General features: G+C 52.9%; 1 protein-coding gene across 1 annotated transcript in view; it reads right to left on the minus strand.

The window, feature by feature from the left end:
- Window positions 1-13,473: 13,473 nt before the first annotated feature.
- Window positions 13,474-26,281, minus strand: part of LOC140720825 (NACHT, LRR and PYD domains-containing protein 3-like) — a 143,189-nt gene continuing 130,381 nt past the window's right edge. Inside the window, exons 8-12 of the mRNA XM_073035664.1 lie at window positions 15,299-15,385; window positions 14,973-15,143; window positions 14,647-14,817; window positions 14,324-14,491; window positions 13,474-14,159 (exon numbers count right to left, since the gene is read on the minus strand). Coding sequence (XP_072891765.1) covers window positions 14,072-14,159; window positions 14,324-14,491; window positions 14,647-14,817; window positions 14,973-15,143; window positions 15,299-15,385 — 685 coding nt within the window. The 3' untranslated portion in view covers window positions 13,474-14,071. The remainder of the gene's footprint in view (window positions 14,160-14,323; window positions 14,492-14,646; window positions 14,818-14,972; window positions 15,144-15,298; window positions 15,386-26,281) is intronic.

Raw genomic sequence — 26,281 nt, forward strand, 5'->3', positions numbered from 1 at the left:
TCCCCTCTTAGAACATAGAACATGGAACAGACACTTCGGCCCACAATATTATGCCGACCCACCAAAAAGCAATTTAAAAAAAAACTAATTCCTCCTACATACACAATGCCCATCTTCTATATCTCTCAATATCCTCATTTTAATGTACCTATCCAAAAGTCCCTTAAACGCCTCAAATGTATATGTCACTACCACCATACCAGGCAACGCATTCCAGTCATCCACCACTCTGTCAGTAAAAAAGAAAACGTATACCTCGTATCCCCTAAATAACTCCCCCCTCTCCCCTCCAAAGTATGACCTCTGGCACTTGAGGTTTATACTCCTGGAAAAATATCCTCGCTGTCTGTATCTATGCCTCTTATAATCTTACAAACTCTTATCAGAACTCCCCTCAGCCTCCGCTGCTTCCAGAGGAAACAACCCATATTTGTCCATCATCGCTTGATAGCTCATGCCTTCTAAAGCAGGCAGTCTCCTGATAAACCTTGTCTGCTCCTTCACCAAAGCCACAACACATCGCTCCTATTGTGCGGCAAGCAGAACTGTATGCAATCATCCACCATGATTCGTATGTGGTCCACGATCTCACTACTGATTTGACACATTTTTGACCATGTGCTGTGCCCCAAACAAATCCAGATACGATATATATACTTACGATCCCCCGTCTAATTTGATTCCATCCATAACTGACGATTCAGATCGCCAAGATCACCAGTCTGGTCCCTTGAATTCATATATCTCTGGGGATTCTACTTATCTGCCCGAAAAAAAATCAATGCCTTCTTTAGTTCTAAATTTTCTCTTTAATGTCACATGCATACTTCCCAGGCTATTCATTTGATCCTAACTGGCGATGCCTGATATGCACCTTATCCTCCTTCTTAGCCAAGGCCTTAGTATTTCTCGAAAATCAAAATTCGTTATAGTCTTACTTTTTATTCCACGCACTCTGTACGCTCAATGTTTTAATTGTGAAGGTTTCCTTACTAAGCATCTTAACCCAATCCATACCGCCCTGAACTCTTCCAATGCCATCACAATTGGCATTTTTCATCAATGTAGAATCACAATCCAAGGTCTAGTTAAATTATTCTCCATAATTATCCCGAAAGTAATGGAACTGTGATCACGAGATCCAAAGCGTTCTCTGACACATAACTCTGACACCTGTAAATAACGAACTCTCATCCTCTTCCCTGATGTCCACGATTGAAGATGTCTCTGACCCTGGCACTATCAACCGATAACAGTTGTTTGTTATTTCTCCAAAGATATCCAATGATTTTTCAGGCAAGATTTTCCCTTGAAGAGGACATGGTTACCATGGCCTATTTTATCGTGTGCCTCCAAGTACTGTGAGACCTCATGGTTAATAATGGTCTCCAACATCTTCACAACTACTTTGGCTCTAATCTTGGCTTTGATTTCTCTTGATGGCTACGGTTGTGAATACTTCTGTCACGGTCCCGGCCGTTAATTCCCCATTTTCCCTAATTCCCATTGATTGCGGCACCTGTTTCTCATCTAGACCTGCATTATAAATATACCGGCTCTGCATCCACATCCACTCATCGCCAGATCGTTGTTTTAGCCAGTGTGGTAACTCACGTTCCCGGCCGCTTAGGATTGTGTATTCCAGTTTTTACTTCAGTACCGAGGTTTACCTGTGTAACTCTATCTCTCCCTGTCAGGATAAGTGTTGCCTGCCGTTTGTCTTTCCAGTTGCCGCTCCGTGTCAGGATAAGTGTTGCCTGCCGTTTGTCTTTCCAGTTGCCGCTCCCTGTAGAGTTTGTTACCGCTCCGCTTGTTTCCTATTTGTTGTTCAGCTCCAGCAACGCGCTGGGTGAAGAAAATTTCTGCCTGCCTCCTGCTTTTCCGTTCACCCTCTTGTTTGCCGTTCAGGTCCCGCCACGCTCATGCCCTCGTCTGCATCCTAACTCTATCTTCGTGCCAGTGACCTGCATTTCAGTTCGCCCATTCTCTGCAACAACTGCTTCCTTCTTAGACTGATTCGTCCTTCTAATACTTCTTCCTCTTTGGGATGTGTATTTCCCGTGCCTTCTGAAATGCTTCCAGAAGTTCCAGCCACTGCTGCTGTGCTGTTATTTCATCCAGTGTCCTTTTCCATTCTATTCTGGCCAGTTCCTTTCTCATACCTCTGTAATTCCCTTTACTCCACTGTTTTACTTTTTTTCTACTATTTGACTTTAGCTTCTACTTCTCAAATTTTAGTGTGAATTCCATCAATGTATGATTACTTGCCCCTGACGCTTCTTTTACCTTCAACTTTCTAATCAATTCTGGTTCGTTGTAATCTAGAATCTACAACCGATAATAGATTAGCTGATCCCCGATTGGTCTCAACCACGAGCTGCTCTAAATAATATGTCTCGTAGACACTTTAGAAATTCTCCCTCCTGTAATCCAGCATTAACCTGATTTTCTAAGTCTACCTACCTATTGAAGTCCCCTGTGACCATTTTAATATTGCCCTTAAGGCATGCATTTTCTGCCTCCCGATGTGATTTGTAGACCGCATCCTTACTGCTGTTTCAGGGTCCGTATACAGCTCCGATCAGGGTCATTTGAACCTTGCAGTTCCCTCGCTCTATCCACAATGATTCAACTCTTTCCGGCCCTACGTCAACTCTTTCTAATGGACTGATTTACTTTTTTTTTTACTGACAGTGGAGGAACCCCTCACCCTCTGCATTCCCGCATGTGCCTTCGATACCAGGTGTATCCTTGGACACTAAGCTCACAGTTATAATCTTCTTTTTGCTACGATTCAGTGATGCCGACATAACAAGTGCCAATCCGCAACTATGCTGAAAATTCCTTTATATTTTTCGGTGTACTGCACGCATTCAAATATAACACCAGGAAAGTCAGAGAGACTGGGAGAGATGGACGTGCAAAATTGGTCGAAGAGAGAGTTACTGGGACGAGAGTCATCACGGATCCCGCCGTCCCTGGATATCAGAACACATTGCTCAGGTATTTATCAGCGCCGCTCCCTTGCCAGCAAATAAAACCGCCAATAATGCCACAACTTATGAACTGCATAACAAATACCTGAAAAGCGCAATCATTAATGTACATGTCGGTTCCCTGCACAACTGGAGATGAGGGATGTGCCGCGGACAGAATTTCCTGCAACTTCTCGTTGTCGACTTGATTTTACTGGTTATGGTTTAGTTGAGAGAGACCAACGACTGACCCGACTGATGACGAAGCATCAAGCCATCGAGCCTCGGCATTTGCTACTATTTCCGTCGTATTATTAGGGGTGAACAGGCGGGTCAGGAAAAGTATTCACAGAATGTGTAACATCGGATTAGGCCGTGTTTATCTTTATGAGAGAAACACAGAAAGCGAATGCTTTCCCGTCACATTTTAAATAAATTTTTAGCTCAACTAAATGAAATCCGGTATTATTTACTAGCCAAACATCTTACTCTTCTTTATTTAGTCGTTCCGCACGAGAACGATTCAGGACATTGTTCAGAGGATAAAGAAGCTAAATTATGAAAAGACGTGCAGCTTGTATTAGGTGGGTGTAGATAATGGAACCCACCGGGGATATCGAGACGTCATTACTTACATATTTACACAGTAAATACTATCTTTGTTCCGCTGTCTCATCCCAGGAAAAAACAGTAAAGGTAATGGGTAAAATACCTCGTGCACAAGTAAACAAACGTTTACTATACTTAGCCATTGCGTGAGAATTTTTTTTGTAGTTTCGACCACGCTGTGTACAAGATAGAATTATGATGCATCACCAATCGGATTAATAAGTCAAAAAGAGATGTAGTTTATCCTTTGTAGCTTGGCATTTACAGAATCGTGGAATACGTCCAGTTATGTGTTTGTGTACAATAAATATAAGACATGTTTTTTTCTCCTAAAAGATTTTAAAATGATGTGTAAATATTGCTCCAAATAACAGAGACCATTGCAAGGATCGGAATAACGGCGCCATGCAGATGGGCAGTGATGTGTAACACAGCCTGGTGAATGTGCCCGACTCTCCACTAAGTCCACTCGCCTCCCGCAAACCACTACCGAGATTGGGATCGCACGGTCGTCCATATGGACCAGGCAGTTTGACTCTACTGGTGGAACATCGGAAGTGTTACGGGCCGGGGTTATTGTTCCAAAAGGCACTTCTGTTCAATAAAAAATGATCTACGCTGCAGTTTTATGAACACATCACTGAGCACGCAGATGTCATCATTGTTTCTCCAGAATCATTGCAGAGCTGAAATGGTGACATAATTTCTGGCCAGGCTGACGTCGTTGATCATGGTGATAATGTTATTGTCCCCTGTGGAGTTAATTGATCAAATTGATGATGTCACAGTGTACCATCGCTATTCACTGAAATGCATTCTGACGGCGTACATATTTTAAGTGTCTCCTTCATGTAAAAACAAGTCAGCTGCTGATTTATCCGACTGTCTGTGAGATCGCTGGAGTCAGCCGATCACAGGTGATTTACATCAAAGATATCAAAGCGTGCAGTCCCGTCTTCTCTACAATACTGACTTCAGTTGTTGTCTGTGTGGACGGAATTGGCATTACTCCCCAAACAGTGGCGCTAATAAGCTCCCAGGCAGTGGATTATTCCGGACGTTACCTCCTTCAAATACAGAATCACTGCCTCCCTCATGCATCGGCTTTTATCTGAAACGTACAGCGGGTAAGTCGTAATCATGACGTCAGTAGATCCCAATTTGTCAACATGCAACAGGTCTCGTTCCTATGTCGATAAGTCACTAAAATGCAGATTGGCAATAATATGGAATGAACTCAAATAGATATATCGCATTCGGAAAGATCAGACGAAGGAGAGAAGTGATTAAACAACGCAATGATATAATCTTATTGCAACTTCAGCTTCAGCACAAGCAACGTTTCAAATACTTAAAGACAAGAGATTCACCAGATGCGGAAAATCCAGAGTCATACACAAAATGCTTGACAGGTGGAACCAGGTGGGGGAGCCATCCTTCTTATTCAGCCCTACGCCTTTTGCATTGTATCACCACCCAGCTTCTTACTTCATCTCTCTCCCCCACCAACCGGGCTTCAACAATCACCTTCTATACCGCATTTCTTCATCCTCCCCACCAGGTTAATCTGGCGGCTTGCCTCTTCGTTTCCAGCCCGAAGGAAGTGCCTCGGCCCGGAATGCCGGCTGCTTACTAACTTCCATAGATGCTGCCTGACCTGCTGAATTCCTCCAGCATTGTGCATCTGTTGCAATGTTTCAAATTCCACGTACATGGTAAACTTGCTTCCAGGAGGATAAATCCGAATTTCCAGCTTCTCCAATACACCCGCCGGTGCAAATACACAAACCGGGATAACCGTCTCACCCAGCGAGACGTGAATGTGTTCAATGGTGTCGTGTAAGGGGAAAGGAGATGCAAAGGGATCCAAGGAGGAACATTTTCAACCCGATGTCGGATCGATTTTAGAATCCACTCAGTAAGGTGATTGGTATTGGTGGAGGGAGTTAAACTTAAAATGTTTAGAAGTATGTACTGCACAGTCGGTTGGCAAGGACACCAAGCATGCGGCAAAACTTGACTGCACTTCTGGAAAATAACGGCTAACACACGCATATCCTTCGTGGCAAAAAATACAATCGTCGCCATTTTAGAAGCTAATCACTGAATCTACTGACAATGTCACTGCTGATCCAGAAACACCAGTGACTGTACTGGGTGTGTATTCCACTGACCCAGATCCTGCCCTGGCCGCACTGATAACATCACTGTCTACCCAGAGCCATCGATGTCTACACTGGGAAATGACTACTCTACAGTTCAGTCATTTTCCACAATGGCAATGTCACTGCTGATCCAGAAACACCAGTGACTGTACTGGGTGTGTATTCCACTGACCCAGATCCTGCCCTGGCCGCACTGATAACATCACTGTCTACCCAGAGCCATTGATGTCTACACTGGGAAATGACTACTCTACAGTTCAGTCATTTTCCACAATGGCAATGTCACTGCTGATCCAGAAACACCAGTGACTGTACTGGGTGTGTATTCCACTGACCCAGATCCTGCCCTGGCCGCACTGATAACATCACTGTCTACCCAGAGCCATTGATGTCTACACTGGGAAATGACTACTCTACAGTTCAGTCATTTTCCACAATGGCAATGTCGCTGCTAATCCGACCCTATCTCTGAGGATGATTGTATGTATCGTTAAATAAGTCGCTCATCGAGTCTATACGATATTCCTTCATTTATCCTTGAGCAGTCTCAACAAATGTGAAGATGCGTACCAGTGATATCAAACCTGGGTTTAATTGTGATTCCAAATCAACGTTCTGGAAAATTGCTGACGGACATTCGCTGATCTTGTTGTCCAGCAATATTTTGGATGATTATATTTCACGTCGAAGAGTTTTCGTATGTCCGCCGCTCCCGACAGCTTTTCAATTCTGGAGCTCAGTTTTCTATCGAAAAGAAGCCTCGTTTCCTTGCCGTTATCCACCCTCATATACACAGACATCCGAGTCCCTTTTTATCTTCTCCTCCCTTTTCACACCTTCCGTTCTAAACGTTCCGATAATTTCACATCTTTATTGCTTCCTACCTGTTGAGTTGATTGCAAGTAAATCCTAACAGTCCAAAAGCACCCTGAGAAGGACTGACCAGCGCCCCAGCCGGGTCATGAATTTCGTCTCCAGGACCTGCCAGTTTGCCAGCCAGGTCTCCCCAGAAGGACTCAGGTAGACTCCCAGATAGAGGAGACGTCTAGTGCTCCACTCAAAAGCTCTCATCTCCTCCGGCAGGGAGTCCACCTGCCCCTGACCCACTAAGGGTCCGGAACATTTCGCTCAGTTGATCCTAGCGGAGGATGCCGCCAAGAAATTTTTTTGCACTCGCACATCCTCCACAGGTCATTGGGTACTGTCATCATGAGGAGTACATCATCGGCGTAGGCCGAGAGGACGACCTCCATGTCCGTTTCACGCAGAACCAGACCAGTCAGCCTTCGCCGAAGAAGGCTCAGGAATGGCTCGACACAGATCGCGTACAATTGACCGGACATGGGGCACCCCTGAAAGTACTCCTCTCCTGAAGGGAATGGGCGCTGCCAGTGATCCATTGATCTTAACAAGGCAGTCTGCAGCAGAGTATAGGAGCCGAATTCGGACCACAAAGTGTGGTCCGAGCCCAAAGGCCTGCAGAGTGCCCACCAGGAAACTGTGGTCTACCCGGTCAAACGCCTCATCCTGGTCAAGAGAAAGAAACGCTGCCCGGGACCCAGTCTCCTGCTGCAGGTGAATCAGGTCCCGTACTAGGTGGACATTATCCTGGATGGAGTTCCCCGGAACCGTGTAAGATTGGTCAGGATAGATCACCTGTCTCAGTACTGACCCAAGACGGTTGGCCATTGCCCGGGCGAAGATCTTGGAGTCCGCGCACAAGAAGGAGACCAGGCGCCAGTTCTTTAGCAGGCGGAGGTCTCCCTTCTTGGGCAGTAGGACCACAGCAGCTCTCCACCATGAGAGGGGCATTTCCCCGGTGGCTAGGCTCTCCCCTAGAACAAGGCTGTAATCGACCCCCAGGACATCCCAAAAAGCCTGATAAAACTCTACACTCAGACCATCTAAGCCAGGGGATTTACCCCTCCGGAGTTGCCGAAGGGCAGTAGACAGCTCCTCCCGAGTCGGGGGAGCGTCCAGACGCGATGCGTCCTCTGGGCTGACCTTTAGCAAATTCTCCCAGACCTCAGTGCACGCCCCCGCATTTGACGGATCTGGTGAGAATAAAGACCGATAGAAAGTGCGGACTTCTTTGATAATGTCGACGGGATCCGTGATGGAGGAGCCATCAGCAGCCAGTAGCTCCACCAGCTGCTTCTGAACTCCTCGCCACTTCTCCAACGAGTAGAAGAAGGGAGAGCCGCGGTTCCAATCTTGCAGAATTTGGATCCGTGACCTCACATATGCATCTCGGGACTGCTGAAGCTGCAGATTCCATAGTGCGTCCTTCTTCTCCTGGTATTCCTGCCACAGTTGTTGGTCTCAAGCGGTCGGACCAAGACGGGATTCTAGGTCAAGCAAGGTTCTCTCAATCCGCTCAATCTCAGAGCCGCGCCTCTTTGTCGACCCCCTAGTGTACTCCTGACACAGAAACCGGATGTGGTCATTGCCCACATCCCACCACAGCCGTAGGGAGTTGAACTCCCTCCGTCTCTCTCTCCAGGTGGCCCAGAACGCTCGGAAAGAATCCCGGAATCGGCTGTCTTCCAGCAGCCGGTTGTTAAAGTCCCAATACCCAGATCCCACCCGAGGGTGCAGAGGAGTAAATTCCATGCACACAAGGTGATGATCCGAGCACGACACCGACACGCGGGAGATATAAGCCCGAGAGATATACAGGCGGTCTATCCGGGAACCCTCCTCTCTAGGTCTTCTAGAGAAGGCGCTAGAGTCGGGGTGAAGAATCCGCCAGCTGTCCACCAAGTCAAAGGAGCCGACGAACTCCTTTAATGTTTTTACCGATGCTGTGTCGCGTTTGAGGCCCGAGCGGTTCTCCGCCTCGAGGGTACAGTCTCCCCCGTGGATGACGCAGTCCCCAGGATCGATGGAACTCAGCAAAGTGGACAGCTGACAGAATAGGGGCGTCTGCATCACCCCGCGTCTCGGAGCATACGCGTTGATAAAATGCAGCGGTACTCCATCCAGGCGCACAGCCAGGTGGAGCAGACGGCCGGGCACAATATCTTGGACTCCTACGATTTCAGGCCGAAAGGTTGGGGCCAACAGGATCGCCACCCCGCTAGAGTTGGAGCTAAGGTGACTCAGGTAGACCCCGCCCTGCCACTCCAGGAGCCAAGTGGACTCGTCCCCCGGGGTGGTATGGGTTTCCTGTAGGAAACTCACTGCATATCTCCCATCCCTGAGGACTGAGAAATTGTTATATCTGCGGAGAGAGCCCCTGTTACCGTTTACATTAAGACTAGCTATGGTAAGTTTCATGTCGGGAGCACACTGGGCCTCAGCACCAGTACCCTTCCCGCTGAGAGCGGTGGCGCCCTCAACCACACTATCCCGAAGAAAACCAAGAATATTCTTCGCTTTCCGGGCCCGACTGCTGTCATCGTTACCCTGTGACCCACCATCTCCCGAAGGAGCGAGGCTGCTTTTCACCCTGATGTCCCTCACCAGGTCATCCAGGAAGGGTTTCAGCTGCCGCCTGTCATTCCCTGACACAGCATTCCTCTTCCCTTCCCCTTCCGTCTGAGGATGACTCGCAGGGACTTCACCAGCCTCGGCATGCTAGGCCAGCGAAGCGAGGCTGATTTAGGCCGATGCTTTGCACCCACAGGGGAGTGAATAAACACTCTGATCTCCTCCACAGGTATCAATGGGGATTTCTCAGGAGGGGTGAGGATGTCCATTGTCTTGCTATCAAAAGTCTCCCTCCAACCCCTCACTGCAGACAGATTCCCCCATCTTCCTCCTCGTGTGTTGTATAAGGTGGCTGTACTTGTGACCCACACTGCGCAGCGGGTACCTCCCTCAAACCTTCCCGCTCCACCGTCACATCAGTCTTATCCACAGTTACGACGATGGAGGGAAAATCCCCAGGGACTCCCTGCAGGCCATTAGTTGATGTGGTCGGCATGCAGGTTATATCACCCTCCCCAGGAGACAGGCATGAAGGGGACCCCAGCAGCTCTGGTCCAAGGGATTCACCGGCAGCCTGATGCTGACAGTGACAGAGCTTGGTCTCCTCTCCGCTCACACTGTTTAATACACTTGCCTCCAGGGAGGCGCTTACTGCTAAGTCCTGGGTGGAGGGCTCCAGGTCTGTTTTAGTTGTGCAAACAGGCCTAGCACTAGCTTCCTGCACAATCACACCACCTACCACAGGACTGATGGCTACATATGGTGATTCAGGGATAGACACAACATCCACCCGGATTCCCGCCCCTTTCTGGGACTCCCCCGCATCTACATTCCCTGCCCTCTGGGGGGAACATTCCCTTCTCCTCTTCAAGCCGGAGGAGCACACAGGTGCGGGATTCACCGATGGAGCGTTACTCTCCGCTTCCATCACCCCCTCCGACTGTGCACTTCCCCGAGCCTCCCGCTCCACTTCAGGGCAAATGGGCGTGAGCTCTGCGGTCTCGGGGGCCGACTTCTTCATGTGTTTGGATTTCTTCCTCACTTTACTTCCCCGCACAGGCTCCACCCCGTCCCTCGGCTGAACCTCCCTGCACGTAGCCTCAGGATCACCCGCCTGAACCACAGGGGTAGGAGCAGAGACTGGAACAGACGTAGGAATAGAGACAGGGTTACAGATAGGGTCAGGGGCAGGAGCAGAGACTGGAACAGTCGTAGGAACAGGGACAGGGTCAGGGGCAGGAGCAGGAGCTGGCACAGGTGTAGGAGCAGGAATGGGATCGGGGCAGAGCTAGCAGGGGCACTAGTTCCCGAAGTGGACTCCCTGGGTTTTCGGGTGCTAGGACAGTCTCTCCGAAAGTGCCCCACCTCCCCGCACGCATGGCACCGTGGGTGTTCAGAGCTCCAATACCCCTGATAATCTACCCCCTCATGCCGGACAGTAAACCGGCCCTCAACTTCATCTTTTCCAGCTTCATGAATACCTGTTGCCGGAAAGAGATTACGGTACGGGGGGGGGGGGGGGGGGGTCTCTTAAATCTGTGCCTGATGGCAGTTATTTCTGACCGTACTTGCCCCAAGCGTGCTAGTGCGGGAAGCAGGTCCTCGTTGGGGATGAAAGGCTTTACGTGACCGAGGACGATGCGTTGTGTGGGAGCTGTCACTAGTTCCATCTGTAAAAAGATGTTTTCCACCGTGATCCCTCTACTGAGGGCCCGATTCACCAACTCATCATTCCTCAGATAAAACGCTGCCTTCCCGAACTCTTTCTCAGTGGCCAAAACACCATTTCTCCCCAACAAGTCCTCCATAGCCTCCGCGCACTTTTCCAGTGCAGTTCCAGGACGCAAAATACATTGCACCCCGCATTCCACTTTCACCGACCGAAACAGGGCATTGCCCGAGGCTGGAGAGGCAGCCGCCTTGGCATAACTCCCCGAAGGCCTGCGACTCCCTGCAGACCGGTCCGGCATGTTGGTTCAATGTCCGAATCGAGAATGATACGGTGGTGGTGCTGCTTATAAAGTCCTGGAGCGAGTTGAGTAACTGGCCGGAAAAGTTTGTACTCGACAGTATCTTGCTGGCTCAGTGCTAGAAATTCCAACACCAGGAAAGGCTCCGTTAGTCCTGCAGAACTTCCAGGCCGTGAGAGGTCGAGACGTCTCAAACGATGTTTCGGTTCATACACCGAACGTGAGTCACGAAGATAAAGATGGAAGGAGGTTGTCCTGATGTCAGTGGGGGAACAACGGCGTTTGTCTCCGGTTTTTGGAGCGACCCGGTTTCCTGGCGAGTTGCCAGTAGCCACAGCAGGGCGATTCGCAGCCGTCAACGGACCCCGTCCAAACTGGCAGAAAAACTCCAAGCGAAGCTTCCACACTGAACCAGCCGCTCACTTAGATGTTCAAGAGACGTTTCAAACCAATTCCAAGTAAGTCACGACCTTAATACGGCAGTTTTTCCTCAATTTCTCCCAGCGCAATCAGAACAGCACTCTGTGCCTGACCCCGGGAGTGTCTGATCGGATGGTTTTGAAGGAGCTTCACTCTGTGTCCTACCCCAAGATTTTGTGATGGGACAGTGTAGAGGGAGATACAATCTCTGTCTGACCTGGGAGTGTGTGATGGGAGAAGTGGTGGGAACTTCTCTCTGAGTCTGACCCCGGATGTGTGTATTGGGATGATGTGGAGGTAGCTTCATACTGTCTCTGACCCTGGGAGTGTGTGATGGGACAATGAGGGGGAGATTAACTATGTGTCTGTCTCCGGAAGTGTGTGATGGGACAGAGTTAATGGAGATTCACTCTGTGTCTGACTTGGAGGGAGTGTGATGGGATGGTGTGGAGGGAGCTTCCCTCTGTGTTTCTACCCTGGAGTGTGTGATCGGACAGTTTGGAGTGAACTTCTCACTGAGTCTGATCCTGGGAGTGTGTGATAGGACGATGCAGAGGGAGATTCAATCTGTGTCTCACCTCGGGAGTGTGTGATGGGACGCTGTGGAGGGAGATTCACTCTGTGTCTGACCCCGGGAATATCTGATGGGATGGTTTTGAGGGATCTTCACTCTGTATCTGACCCCAGGAGTGTGTGATGGGACAGTGTGGAGGGAGATTCAATCTGTGTGTGACCCTGGGAGTGTGTGATGGGAAAAGTGGAGGGAACTTCTCTCTGAGTCTGATCCCAGGAGTGTGTGATGGGACGGTGTGGAGGGAGATTCACTCTGTGTCTGACCCCGGGAATATCTGATGGGTTGGTTTTGAGGGATCTTCACTCTGTATCTGACCCCGGGAGTGTGTGATGGGACAGTGTGGAGGGTGATTCACTCTGTGTCTGACCCCAGGAGTGTGTGATGGGACAGTTTGGAGGGAGATTCACTCTGTGTCTCACCCCAGGAGTGTGTGATGGGACAGTGTGGAGGGACATTCAGTCTGTGTCTGACCCCGGAAGTGTGTGATGGGACATTCACTCTGTGACTGACCCCCGGGAGTGTCTGATGGGACAGGCCATCTTGGCCCTTCTCGCCCATGCTAAATGCTTACTCTCTACCATGTCTCACCGACCTGCACTCACCCCATAACCATCCATTCCTTTCCTGTCCATATACCTATCCAATATTTTCTTAAATGACAAAATAGAACCTGCCTCTACCACTTCTACTGGAAGCTCGTTCCACACAGCTACCACTCTCTGAGTAAAGAAATTCCCCCTTATGTTACCCCTAAACTTTTGCCCCCTAACTCTCACGTCATGTCCTCTTGTTTGAATCTCCCCTACTCTCAATGGAAAGCCTATCCATGTCAACTCTATCTATTACCCTCATAATTTTAAATACCTCTATCAAATCCCCCCTCAACCTTCTACGCTCCAAAGAAAAAAGACCTAACTTGTTCAGCCTTTCCCTGTAACTTAGGTGCAGAAACCCAGGTAACATTCTAGTAAATCTTCTCTGTACTCTCTCTGTTTTGGTGACATCGTTCCTATAATTCGGTGACCACAATACTCCAAATTTGGCCGGACCAATGTCTTGTACAATTGTAACATTACATCCCAACTCCTATACTGAATGCTCTGATTTATAAAGGCCAACATACCAAAAGGTTTCTTCACCAGCCTATCCACATGAGATTCCACCTTCAGGGAACTATGCACAATTATTCCTAGATCACTCTGTTCTACTGCATTCCCCAATGCCCTACCATTTACCATGTATTATTTCAGTTCACCGGGTGCGAGGAGCAGCAGTGACCTCAGGTCACTGTTTCTCCTCTAATGAGACTAAAGTCAGACACCAAGACGGAAAGTTACAGCGGTTTATTGATTTCATAACAACAAATGTAAATCGACTCACTCACAGTCACACACAGTTAACTGACCAGCGACAACGAGTGACCAGTTGAATAATCAGGCCCATTTCTCACCGTCACTCTGCATCGGGGAACCGATGAATATAAAATCACACTTCAGGGCCGTGTCCGGCATCGCTGCAGATCCAGGGTCACTGCCGAGGTATTTGTCAATTTAACATCATTATATCGGCCAGGCTGCCGAATGCACCGTCCTCAGCAAAGGGAGCAAAAGGATTCCCTCCCGGGATAATCCCCCCCACCCCGGGACACCGGTGTCTCAGACTGAGCCCCGGCCCTAGGGCTCTTCCTGTCCGGGTAATTCTCCGGGTTGTCACGTGGGAGTCACGCCGGACAACAGGCGGAAACACGTCACTGCGGGACCGTTCCGAGCGACACACAGCGCGAAACCTGAGCCAGTTCCGTTAAAACCGTTGGGAGTTGAACTAGGCGCGCGGCCATTAAAGGTAAGGGCGGGAGTTAAAGGGGAGGGCGGGGAATCGGCCAAATGTCGCCATCCCGCGGGCGGGGATGTTCACACATTCCGATGTTCACAGATACACTGTCAGTCCGGGTCTGGGTTCCTGCAGAGATCTCAGTTCCTTCATCCCGGTCTCACTGAACCGATTCCCGTACAGCCTGAAACAGATGGGAGAATAAAGATGAAATAAACAGATTACACAACAGTGTCAGTAACAGGCGACCGGGGTTAATGTTTCAACAACACTCACAGGCAAATATCACCAGAAAACCCGCTGATCCGCTGATATTTTATCACATTGAACATTAACACAAACACTCACCCGATCCGCTCCAGACTCGGGAGGGTCAGTATGAGGCGGCGGAGAGCGGGGACAGATTGGTCTGTCAGAGAGTTGAATTCCAGGTTCAGCCCCGTCAGTGATGCGTTTGTACTGAGAGCGAAGACGAGATCCTCGGCACCAGAATCTGTGAGACCGACTCTCTCCAGCCTGGAGATGAGAGAGAGTGAGGGTGAAGGACACAGAGAGACAGGAGACGGTACAAATCCCCAGTGTTTATCAGTAACACAATCACTGATCACATTAATGTTCAGTGTCAGACACCCAGTGACTGTAAACACAATCTTCCACAGTGTGGTACTTACCACAGTTTCTGTATTTTACACTCCGGGTTCCTCAGAGCCGCAGACACCAGTTTCACTCCTGAATCTCCCAGTTTATTATGACTCAGGTCCAGCTCCGTCAGTGATGGGTTTGTACTGAGAGCAGAGATGAGATCCTCGGCACCAGAATCTGTGAGACCGACTCTCTCCAGCCTGGAGATGAGAGAGAGTGAGGGTGAAGGACACAGAGAGACAGGAGACGGTACAAATCCCCAGTGTTTATCAGTAACACAATTACTGATCACATTAATGTTCAGTGTTAGACACCCAGTGACTGTAAAAACAATCTCGCACAGTCTGGCACTTACTCCAGTTTCTGTATTTTACACTCCGGGTTCCTCAGAGCCGCAGACACCAGTTTCACTCCTGAATCTCCCAGTTTATTATCACTCAGGATCAGCTCAGTCAGTGATGGGATTGTACAGAGAGAGGAGACGAGATCCTCGGCACCAGAATCTGTGAGACCGACATTGTTCAGCCTGGAGATGAGAGAGAGTGAGGGTGAAGGACACAGAGAGACAGGAGACGGTACAAATCCCCAGTGTTTATCAGTAACACAATTACTGATCACATTAATGTCCAGTGTCAGACACCCAGTGACTGTAAACACAAACTCCCACAGTCGGGTACTTACTCCAGTTTCTGTATTTTACACTCCGGGTTCCTCAGAGCCGCAGACACCAGTTTCACTCCTGAATCTCCCAGTTGATTCATTCCAAGTCTAAACACAAACAGACAAATTGATGAACAAAGTGATTCAAACCATGGGTCTGCAGGAATTTCTCTCAATTGGATATTTCAGGAAACATTAAACCAAGTAAATCACTGATCGGAGTTCCCATCACTGTCAATGTCCCTCACTGCCCAGCTCCAGGGTATTTGCCGAATGTCAGTAATTTCGTCTGTCGGTGTGACCCTGTAAACTCCACATATTCTGTCCAATTCCGCGAAGGAGAGAAAAGTGTTCCTGACGGAAATGAAGAAATATCAAAGGGACACAGTGAAATAGACCCACCCGAGCTAAAGGGATGGCGAAGAGAGATCACACAGGAGGAAGGTGAATGGGGAATAGAGATCCCACAGGAGGAAGGAGATGGGGAAGAGAGATCCCACAGGAGGAAGGGGGATGGGGAAGAGAGATCCCACTAGAGGAAGGGGGATGGGGAAGAGGGATCCCACAGGAGGAAGGGGGATGGGGAAGAGGGATCCCACAGGAGGAAGGGGGATGGTGAAGAGGGATCCCACAGGAGGAAGGGGGATGGGAAAGAGGGATCCCACAGGAGGAAGGGGAACGGGGAAGAGGAATCCCACAGGAGGAAGCGGGATGGTGAAGAGGAATCCCACAGGAGGAAGGGGGATGGGAAAGAGGGATCCCACCGGAGGAAGGGGTATGGGGAAGAGTGATCGCACAGGTGGAAAGGGGATGGGGAAGAGAGATCCCACAGGAGGAAGGGGAATGGGGAAGAGAGTTCCCACAGGAGGCAGGGGAATGGGGAAAAGAGATCCCACAGGAGGAAGGGGGATGGGGAAGAGAGATCCCACCGGAGGAAGGGGGATGGGGAAGAGAGATCCCACAGGAGGAAGGGGGATGGGGAAGAGATCCCACCAGATGAAGGGGGGTGGGGAAGATAGATCCCACAGGAGGAAGGGGGATGGGGAAGAGAGATCCCACCGGAGGAAGGGGGTTGGGGAAGAGGGATCCCACAGGACAAAGGGGTGTGGGGAAGCTAGATCCCACAGGAGGAAGGGGGATGGGGAAGAGAGATCCCACAGGAGGAAGGGGGATGGCGAAGAGAGATCCCACAGGAGGAAGGGGGATGGGGAAGAGAGATCCCACAGGAGAAAGGGGAATGGGGAAGAGAGATCCCACAGGGGGATGGGGAAGTGAGATCGCACATGACGAAGGTGTATGTGGAAGAGAGATCCCATAGGAGGAAGGGGGATGGGGAAGAGAGATCGCACAGGAGGAAGGGGGACGGGAAAGAGGGATCCCACAGGGGTATGGGGAAGTGTGATCGCACATGAGGAAGGGGTATGGAGAAGAGAGATCCCACAGGAGGAAGGGGGATGGGGAAGAGAGATCCCACAGGAGGAAGGGGGATGGGGAAGAGAGATCCCACAGGGGTATGGGGAAGAGAGATCACACAGGAGGCAGGGCTATGGGGAAGAGAGATCCCACAGGAGAAAGGGGAATGGGGAAGAGAGATCCCACAGGAGGAAGGGCTATGGGGAAGAGAGATCCCAGAGGAGGAAGGGGGATGGGAAAGAGAGATCCCACAGGAGGAAGGGGATGAGGAAGAGGGATCCCACAGGAGCAAGGGGGATGGGGAAGAGGGATCCCACAGGAGGAAGAGGGATCTGCAAGAGAGATCCCACAGGAGGAAGGGGGATGGGAAAGAGAGATCCCACAGGAGGAAGGGGGATGGGGGAGAGAGATCCCACAGGAGGAAGGGGGACGGGGAAGAGAGATCCCACCGGAGGAAGGGGGATGGGGAAGAGAGATCCCACCAGAGGAAGGGGGATGGGGAAGAGGGATCCCACAGGAGGAAGGGGGGTGGGGAAGCTAGATCCCACAGTAGGAAGGGGGACAGGGAAGAGAGATCCCACAGGAGGAAGGGGGATGGGGAAGAGAGATCCCACAGGGGTATGGGGAAGTGTGATCGCACATGAGGAAGGGGTATGGGGAAGAGAAAACCCACAGGAGGAAGGGGGATGGGGAAGAGAGATCCCACAGGAGGAATGGAGACGGGAAAGAGAGATCGCACAGGAGGAAGGGGGATGGGGAAGAGAGTTCCCACAGGAGGCAGGGGAATGGGGAAAAGAGATACCACAGGAGGAAGGGGATGGGGAAGAGAGATCCCACAGGAGGAAGGGGGATGGGGAAGAGAGATCCCACCGGAGGAAGAGGGATGGGGAAGAGAGATCCCACAGGAGGAAGGGGGATGGGGAAGAGAGATCCCACAGGGGTATGGGGAAGTGTGATCGCACATGAGGAAGGGGTATGGGGAAGAGAAAACCCACAGGAGGAAGGGGGATGGGGAAGAGAGATCCCACAGGAGGAATGGAGACGGGAAAGAGAGATCGCACAGGAGGAAGGGGGACGGGGAAGAGAGTTCCCACAGGAGGCAGGGGAATGGGGAAAAGAGATACCACAGGAGGAAGGGGATGGGGAAGAGAGATCCCACAGGAGGAAGGGGGATGGGGAAGAGAGATCCCACCGGAAGAAGGGGGATGGGGAAGAGAGATCCCACAGGAGGAAGGGGGATGGGGAAGAGATCCCACCAGATGAAGGGGGATGGGGAAGATAGATCCCACAGGAGGAAGGGGGATGGGGAAGAGAGATCCCACCGGAGGAAGGGGGATGGGGAAGATGGATCCCACAGGAGGAAGGGGTGTGGGGAAGAGAGATCCCACCGGAGGAAGGGGGATGGGGAAGAGAGATCCCACAGGAGGAAGGGGGATGGCGAAGAGAGATCCCACGGGGTATGGGGAAGTGTGATCGCACATGAGGAAGGGGTATGGGGAAGAGAGAACCCACAGGAGGAAGGGGGATGGGGAAGAGAGATCCCACAGGAGAAAGGGGAATGGGGAAGAGAGATCCCACAGGGGGATGGGGAAGTGAGATCGCACATGACGAAGGTGTATGTGGAAGAGAGATCCCACAGGAGGAAGGGGGATGGGGAAGAGAGATCCCACAGGGGGATGGGGAAGTGTGATCGCACATGAGGAAGGGGTATGGAGAAGAGAGATCCCACAGGAGGAAGGGGGATGGGGAAGAGAGATCCCACAGGAGGAAGGGGGATGGGGAAGAGAGATCGCACAGGAGGCAGGGCTATGGGGAAGAGAGATCCCACAGGAGAAAGGGGAATGGGGAAGAGAGATCCCACAGGGGGATGGGGAAGTGAGATCGCACATGACGAAGGTGTATGTGGAAGAGAGATCCCACAGGAGGCAGGGGGATGGGGAAGAGAGATCGCACAGGAGGAAGGGGGACGGGAAAGAGGGATCCAACAGGGGTATGGGGAAGTGTGATCGCACATGAGGAAGGGGTATGGGGAAGAGAGATCCCACAGGAGGAAGGGGGATGGGGAAGAGAGATCCCACAGGAGGAAGGGGGATGGGAAAGAGAGATCCCACAGGAGGAAGGGGATGAGGAAGAGGGATCCCACAGGAGCAAGTGGGATGGGGAAGAGGGATCCCACAGGAGGACGAGGGATCTGCAAGAGAGATCCCACAGGAGGAAGGGGGATGGGAAAGAGAGATCCCACAGGAGGGGGGATGGGGGAGAGAGATCCCACAGGAGGAAGGGGGACCGGGAAGAGATCCCAGCAGATGAAGGGGGATGGGGAAGAGAGATCCCACCGGAGGAAGGGGGATGGGGAAGAGGGATCCCACAGGAGGAAGGGGGGTGGGGAAGCTAGATCCCACAGGAGGAAGGGGGATAGGGAAGAGAGATCCCACAGGAGGAAGGGGGATGGGAAAGAGAGATCCCACAGGGGTATGGGGAAGTGTGATCGCACATGAGGAAGGGGTATGGGGAAGAGAGAACCCACAGGAGGAAGGGGGATGGGGAAGAGAGATCCCATAGGAGAAAGGGGAATGGGGAAGAGAGATCCCACAAGGGGATGGGGAAGTGAGATCACACATGACGAAGGTGTATGTGGAAGAGAGATCCCACAGGAGGAAGGGGGATGGGGAAGAGAGATCCCACAGGGGGATGGGGAAGTGAGATCGCACATGACGAAGGTGTATGTGGAAGAGAGATCCCACAGGAGGAAGGGGGACGGGAAAGAGGGATCCCACAGGGGTATGGGGAAGTGTGATCGCACATGAGGAAGGGGTATGGTGAAGAGAGATCCCACAGGAGGAAGGGGAATGGGGAAGAGAGATCCCACCGGAGGAAGGGGGATGGGAAAGAGAGATCCCACAGGAGGAAGGGGGATGGGGAAGAGTGATCCCACCGGAGGAAGGGGGATGGGGAAGAGAGATCCCACCGGAGGAAGGGGGATGGGGAAGAGATCCCACCAGATGAAGCGGGATGGGGAAGATAGATCCCACAGGAGGAAGGGGGATGGGGAAGAGAGATCCCACCGGAGGAAGGGGGATGGGGAAGAGGGATCCCACAGGAGGAAGGGGGGTGGGGAAGCTAGATCCCACAGGAGGAAGGGGGATGGGGAAGAGAGATCCCACAGGAGGAAGGGGGATGGGGAAGAGAGATCCCACAGGAGGAAGGGGAAGTGTGATCGCACATGAGGAAGGGGTATGGGGAAGAGAGATCCCACAGGGGGATGGGGAAGTGAGATCGCACATGACGAAGGTGTATGTGGAAGAGAGATCCCACAGGAGGAAGGGGGATGGGGAAGAGAGATCGCACAGGAGGATGGGGGACGGGAAAGAGGGATCCCACAGGGGTATGGGGAAGTGTGATCGCACATGAGGAAGGGGTATGGAGAAGAGAGATCCCACAGGAGGAAGGGGGATGGGGAAGAGAGATCCCACAGGAGGAAGGGGGATGGGGAAGAGAGATCCCACAGGGGTATGGGGAAGAGAGATCGCACAGGAGGCAGGGCTATGGGGAAGAGAGATCCCACAGGAGAAAGGTGAATGGGGAAGAGAGATCCCACAGGGGGATGGGGAAGTGAGATCGCACAGGAGGAAGGGGGATGGGGAAGAGAGATCGCACAGGAGGAAGGGGGACGGGAAAGAGGGATCCCACAGGGGTATGGGGAAGTGAGATCTCACAGGAGGAATGGGGATCGGAAAGAGAGATCCCACAGGAGGAAGGGCTATGGGGAAGAGAGATCCCACAGGAGGAAGGGGGATGGGAAAGAGAGATCCCACAGGAGGAAGGGGATGAGGAAGAGGGATCCCACAGGAGGAAGGGGGATGGGGAAGAGGGATCCCACAGGAAGAAGAGGGATCTGCAAGAGAGATCCCACAGGAGGAAGGGGGATGGGAAAGAGAGATCCCACAGGAGGGGGGATGGGGGAGAGAGATCCCACAGGAGGAAGGGGGACGGGGAAGAGAGATCCCACCGGAGGAAGGGGGATGGGGAAGAGAGATCCCAGCGGAGGAAGGGGGATGGGGATGAGGGATCCCACAGGAGGAAGGGGGGTGGGGAAGCTAGATCCCACAGGAGGAAGGGGGATGGAGAAGAGAGATCCCACAGGAGGAAGGGGGATGGGGAAGAGAGATCCCTCAGGGGTATGGGGAAGTGTGATCGCACATGAGGAAGGGGTATGGGGAAGAGAGAACCCACAGGAGGAAGGGGGATGGGGAAGAGAGATCCCACAGGAGAAAGGGGAATGGGGAAGAGAGATCCCACAAGGGGATGGGGAAGTGAGATCCCACATGATGAAGGTGTATGTGGAAGAGAGATCCCACAGGAGGAAGGGGGATGGGGAAGAGAGACCCCACAGGAGGAAGGGGGATGGGGGAGAGAGATCCCACAGGAGGAACGGGGATGGGGAAGAGAGATCCCACAGGAGGAAGGGGGATGGGGAAGAGAGATCCCACAGGAGGCAGGGCTATGGGGAAGAGACATCCCACAGGAGGAAGGGGGATGGGAAAGAGAGATCCCACAGGAGGAAGGGCTATGGGGAAGAGAGATCCCAGAGGAGGAAGGGGGATGGGAAAGAGAGATCCCACAGGAGGAAGGGGATGAGGAAGAGGGATCCCACAGGAGGAAGGGGGATGGGAAAGAGAGATCCCACAGGAGGAAGGGGATGAGGAAGAGGGATCCCACAGGAGGAAGGGGGATGGGGAAGAGGGATCCCACAGGAAGAAGAGGGATCTGCAAGAGAGATCCCACAGGAGGAAGGGGGATGGGAAAGAGAGATCCCACAGGAGGGGGGATGGGGGAGAGAGATCCCACAGGAGGAAGGGGGACGGGGAAGAGAGATCCCACCGGAGGAAGGGGGATGGGGAAGAGAGATCCCAGCGGAGGAAGGGGGATGGGGATGAGGGATCCCACAGGAGGAAGGGGGGTGGGGAAGCTAGATCCCACAGGAGGAAGGGGGATGGAGAAGAGAGATCCCACAGGAGGAAGGGGGATGGGGAAGAGAGATCCCTCAGGGGTATGGGGAAGTGTGATCGCACATGAGGAAGGGGTATGGGGAAGAGAGAACCCACAGGAGGAAGGGGGATGGGGAAGAGAGATCCCACAGGAGAAAGGGGAATGGGGAAGAGAGATCCCACAAGGGGATGGGGAAGTGAGATCGCACATGATGAAGGTGTATGTGGAAGAGAGATCCCACAGGAGGAAGGGGGATGGGGAAGAGAGACCCCACAGGAGGAAGGGGGATGGGGGAGAGAGATCCCACAGGAGGAACGGGGATGGGGAAGAGAGATCCCACAGGAGGAAGGGGGATGGGGAAGAGAGATCCCACAGGAGGCAGGGCTATGGGGAAGAGACATCCCACAGGAGGAAGGGGGATGGGAAAGAGAGATCCCACAGGAGGAAGGGCTATGGGGAAGAGAGATCCCACAGGAGGAAGGGGGATGGGAAAGAGAGATCCCACAGGAGGAAGGGGATGAGGAAGAGGGATCCCACAGGAGGAAGGGGGATGGGAAGAGGGATCCCACAGGAGGAAGAGGGATCTGCAAGAGAGATCCCACAGGAGGAAGGGGGATGGGAAAGAGAGATCCCACAGGATGGGGGATGGGGGAGAGAGATCCCACAGGAGGAAGGGGGACGGGGAAGAGAGATCCCACAGGAGGAAGGGGGATGGGAAAGAGAGATCCCACAGGAGGAAGGGGGATGGGAAAGAGAGATCCCACAGGAGGAAGGGTATGAGGAAGAGGGATCCCACAGGTGGAAAGGGGATGGGGAAGAGGGATCCCACAGGAGGAAGAGGGATCTGCAAGAGAGATCCCACAGGAGGAAGTGGGATGGGGAAGAGAGATCCCACAGGAGGAAGGGGGATCTGAAAGAGGGATCCCACAGGAGGAAGGGGGATGGGGAAGAGCGATCACACAGGAGGAAGGGGGATGGGGAAGAGGGATCCCACAGGAGGAAGCGGGATCTGAAAGAGGGATCCCACAGGAGGAAGGGGGATGGGGAAGAAAGATCACACAGGAGGAAGAGGATGAGGAAGAGGGATCCCACAGCTGGAAGGGGGATGTGGAAGAGGGATCCCACAGGAGGAAGGGGGATGGGGAAGTGAGATCGCACATGAGGAAGGTGTATGTGGAAGAGAGATCCCACAGGAGGAACGGGGATGGGGAAGAAAGATCGCACAGGAGGAAGGGGATGAGGAAGAGGGATCCCACAGGTGGAAGGGGGACGGGGAAGAGAGATCCCACCGGAGGAAGGGGGATGGGGAAGAGAGATCCCACCGGAGGAAGGGGGATGGGGAAGAGGGATCACACAGGAGGAAGGGGGGTGGGGAAGCTAGATCCCACAGGAGGAAGGGGGATAGGGAAGAGAGATCCCACAGGAGGAAGGGGGATGGGAAAGAGAGATCCCACAGGGTTATGGGGAAGTGTGATCGCACATGAGGAAGGGGTATGGGGAAGAGGGATCCCACAGGAGGAAGAGGGATCTGCAAGAGAGATCCCACAGGAGGAAGGGGGATGGGAAAGAGAGATCCCACAGGATGGGGGATGGGGGAGAGAGATCCTACAGGAGGAAGGGGGACGGGGAAGTGAGATCGCACATGATGAAGGTGTATGTGGAAGAGAGATCCCACAGGAGGAAGGGGGATGGGGAAGAGAGATCCCACAGGAGGCAGGGCTATGGGGAAGAGACATCCCACAGGAGGAAGGGGGATGGGAAAGAGAGATCCCACAGGAGGAAGGGGGACGGGGAAGAGATCCCACCAGATGAAGGGGGATGGGGAAGAGAGATCCCACCGGAGGAAGGGGGATGGGGAAGAGGGATCCCACAGGAGGAAGGGGGGTGTGGAAGCTAGATCCCACAGGAGGAAGGGGGATAGGGAAGAGAGATCCCACAGGAGGAAGGGGGATGGGAAAGAGAGATCCCACAGGGGTATGGGGAAGTGTGATCGCACATGAGGAAGGGGTATGGGGAAGAGAGAACCCACAGGAGGAAGGGGGATGGGGAAGAGAGATCCCATAGGAGAAAGGGGAATGGGGAAGAGAGATCCCACAAGGGGATGGGGAAGTGAGATCACACATGACGAAGGTGTATGTGGAAGAGAGATCCCACAGGAGGAAGGGGGATGGGGAAGAGAGATCGCATAGGAGGAAGGGGGACGGGAAAGAGGGATCCCACAGGGGTATGGGGAAGTGTGATCGCACATGAGGAAGGGGTATGGGGAAGAGAGATCCCACAGGAGGAAGGGGAATGGGGAAGAGAGATCCCACCGGAGGAAGGGGGATGGGAAAGAGAGATCCCACAGGAGGAAGGGGGATGGGGAAGAGTGATCCCACCGGAGGAAGGGGGATGGGGAAGAGAGATCCCACCGGAGGAAGGGGGATGGGGAAGAGATCCCACCAGATGAAGCGGGATGGGGAAGATAGATCCCACAGGAGGAAGGGGGATGGGGAAGAGAGATCCCACCGGAGGAAGGGGGATGGGGAAGAGGGATCCCACAGGAGGAAGGGGGGTGGGGAAGCTAGATCCCACAGGAGGAAGGGGGATGGGGAAGAGAGATCCCACAGGAGGAAGGGGGATGGGGAAGAGAGATCCCACAGGAGGAAGGGGAAGTGTGATCGCACATGAGGAAGGGGTATGGGGAAGAGAGAACCCACAGGAGGAAGGGGGATGGGGAAGAGAGATCCCACAGGAGAAAGGGGAATGGGGAAGAGAGATCCCACAGGGGGATGGGGAAGTGAGATCGCACATGACGAAGGTGTATGTGGAAGAGAGATCCCACAGGAGGAAGGGGGATGGGGAAGAGAGATCGCACAGGAGGATGGGGGACGGGAAAGAGGGATCCCACAGGGGTATGGGGAAGTGTGATCGCACATGAGGAAGGGGTATGGAGAAGAGAGATCCCACAGGAGGAAGGGGGATGGGGAAGAGAGATCCCACAGGAGGAAGGGGGATGGGGAAGAGAGATCCCACAGGGGTATGGGGAAGAGAGATCGCACAGGAGGCAGGGCTATGGGGAAGAGAGATCCCACAGGAGAAAGGTGAATGGGGAAGAGAGATCCCACAGGGGGATGGGGAAGTGAGATCGCACAGGAGGAAGGGGGATGGTGAAGAGAGATCGCACAGGAGGAAGGGGGACGGGAAAGAGGGATCCCACAGGGGTATGGGGAAGTGAGATCTCACAGGAGGAAGGGGGATCGGAAAGAGAGATCCCACAGGAGGAAGGGCTATGGGGAAGAGAGATCCCACAGGAGGAAGGGGGATGGGAAAGAGAGATCCCACAGGAGGAAGGGGGATGGGGAAGAGGGATCCCACAGGAAGAAGAGGGATCTGCAAGAGAGATCCCACAGGAGGAAGGGGGATGGGAAAGAGAGATCCCACAGGAGGGGGGATGGGGGAGAGAGATCCCACAGGAGGAAGGGGGACGGGGAAGAGAGATCCCACCGGAGGAAGGGGGATGGGGAAGAGAGATCCCAGCGGAGGAAGGGGGATGGGGATGAGGGATCCCACAGGAGGAAGCGGGGTGGGGAAGCTAGATCCCACAGGAGGAAGGGGGATGGAGAAGAGAGATCCCACAGGAGGAAGGGGGATGGGGAAGAGAGATCCCTCAGGGGTATGGGGAAGTGTGATCGCACATGAGGAAGGGGTATGGGGAAGAGAGAACCCACAGGAGGAAGGGGGATGGGGAAGAGAGATCCCACAGGAGAAAGGGGAATGGGGAAGAGAGATCCCACAAGGGGATGGGGAAGTGAGATCGCACATGATGAAGGTGTATGTGGAAGAGAGATCCCACAGGAGGAAGGGGGATGGGGAAGAGAGACCCCACAGGAGGAAGGGGGATGGGGGAGAGAGATCCCACAGGAGGAACGGGGATGGGGAAGAGAGATCCCACAGGAGGAAGGGGGATGGGGAAGAGAGATCCCACAGGAGGCAGGGCTATGGGGAAGAGACATCCCAGAGGAGGAAGGGGGATGGGAAAGAGAGATCCCACAGGAGGAAGGGCTATGGGGAAGAGAGATCCCACAGGAGGAAGGGGGATGGGAAAGAGAGATCCCACAGGAGGAAGGGGATGAGGAAGAGGGATCCCACAGGAGGAAGGGGGATGGGAAGAGGGATCCCACAGGAGGAAGAGGGATCTGCAAGAGAGATCCCACAGGAGGAAGGGGGATGGGAAAGAGAGATCCCACAGGATGGGGGATGGGGGAGAGAGATCCCACAGGAGGAAGGGGGACGGGGAAGAGAGATCCCACAGGAGGAAGGGGGATGGGGATGAGGGATCCCACAGGAGGAAGGGGGGTGGGGAAGCTAGATCCCACAGGAGGAAGGGGGATGGAGAAGAGAGATCCCACAAGAGGAAGGGGGATGGGGAAGAGAGATCCCTCAGGGGTATGGGGAAGTGTGATCGCACATGAGGAAGGGGGATGGGGGAGAGAGAACCCACAGGAGGAAGGGGGACGGGGAAGAGAGATCCCACAGGAGGAAGGGGGATGGGAAAGAGAGATCCCACAGGAGGAAGGGGGATGGGAAAGAGAGATCCCACAGGAGGAAGGGTATGAGGAA

Source organism: Hemitrygon akajei, unplaced genomic scaffold (genome assembly GCF_048418815.1).
Source record: "Hemitrygon akajei unplaced genomic scaffold, sHemAka1.3 Scf000047, whole genome shotgun sequence".
In the NCBI taxonomy this organism is placed as follows: Eukaryota; Metazoa; Chordata; class Chondrichthyes; order Myliobatiformes; family Dasyatidae; genus Hemitrygon; species Hemitrygon akajei.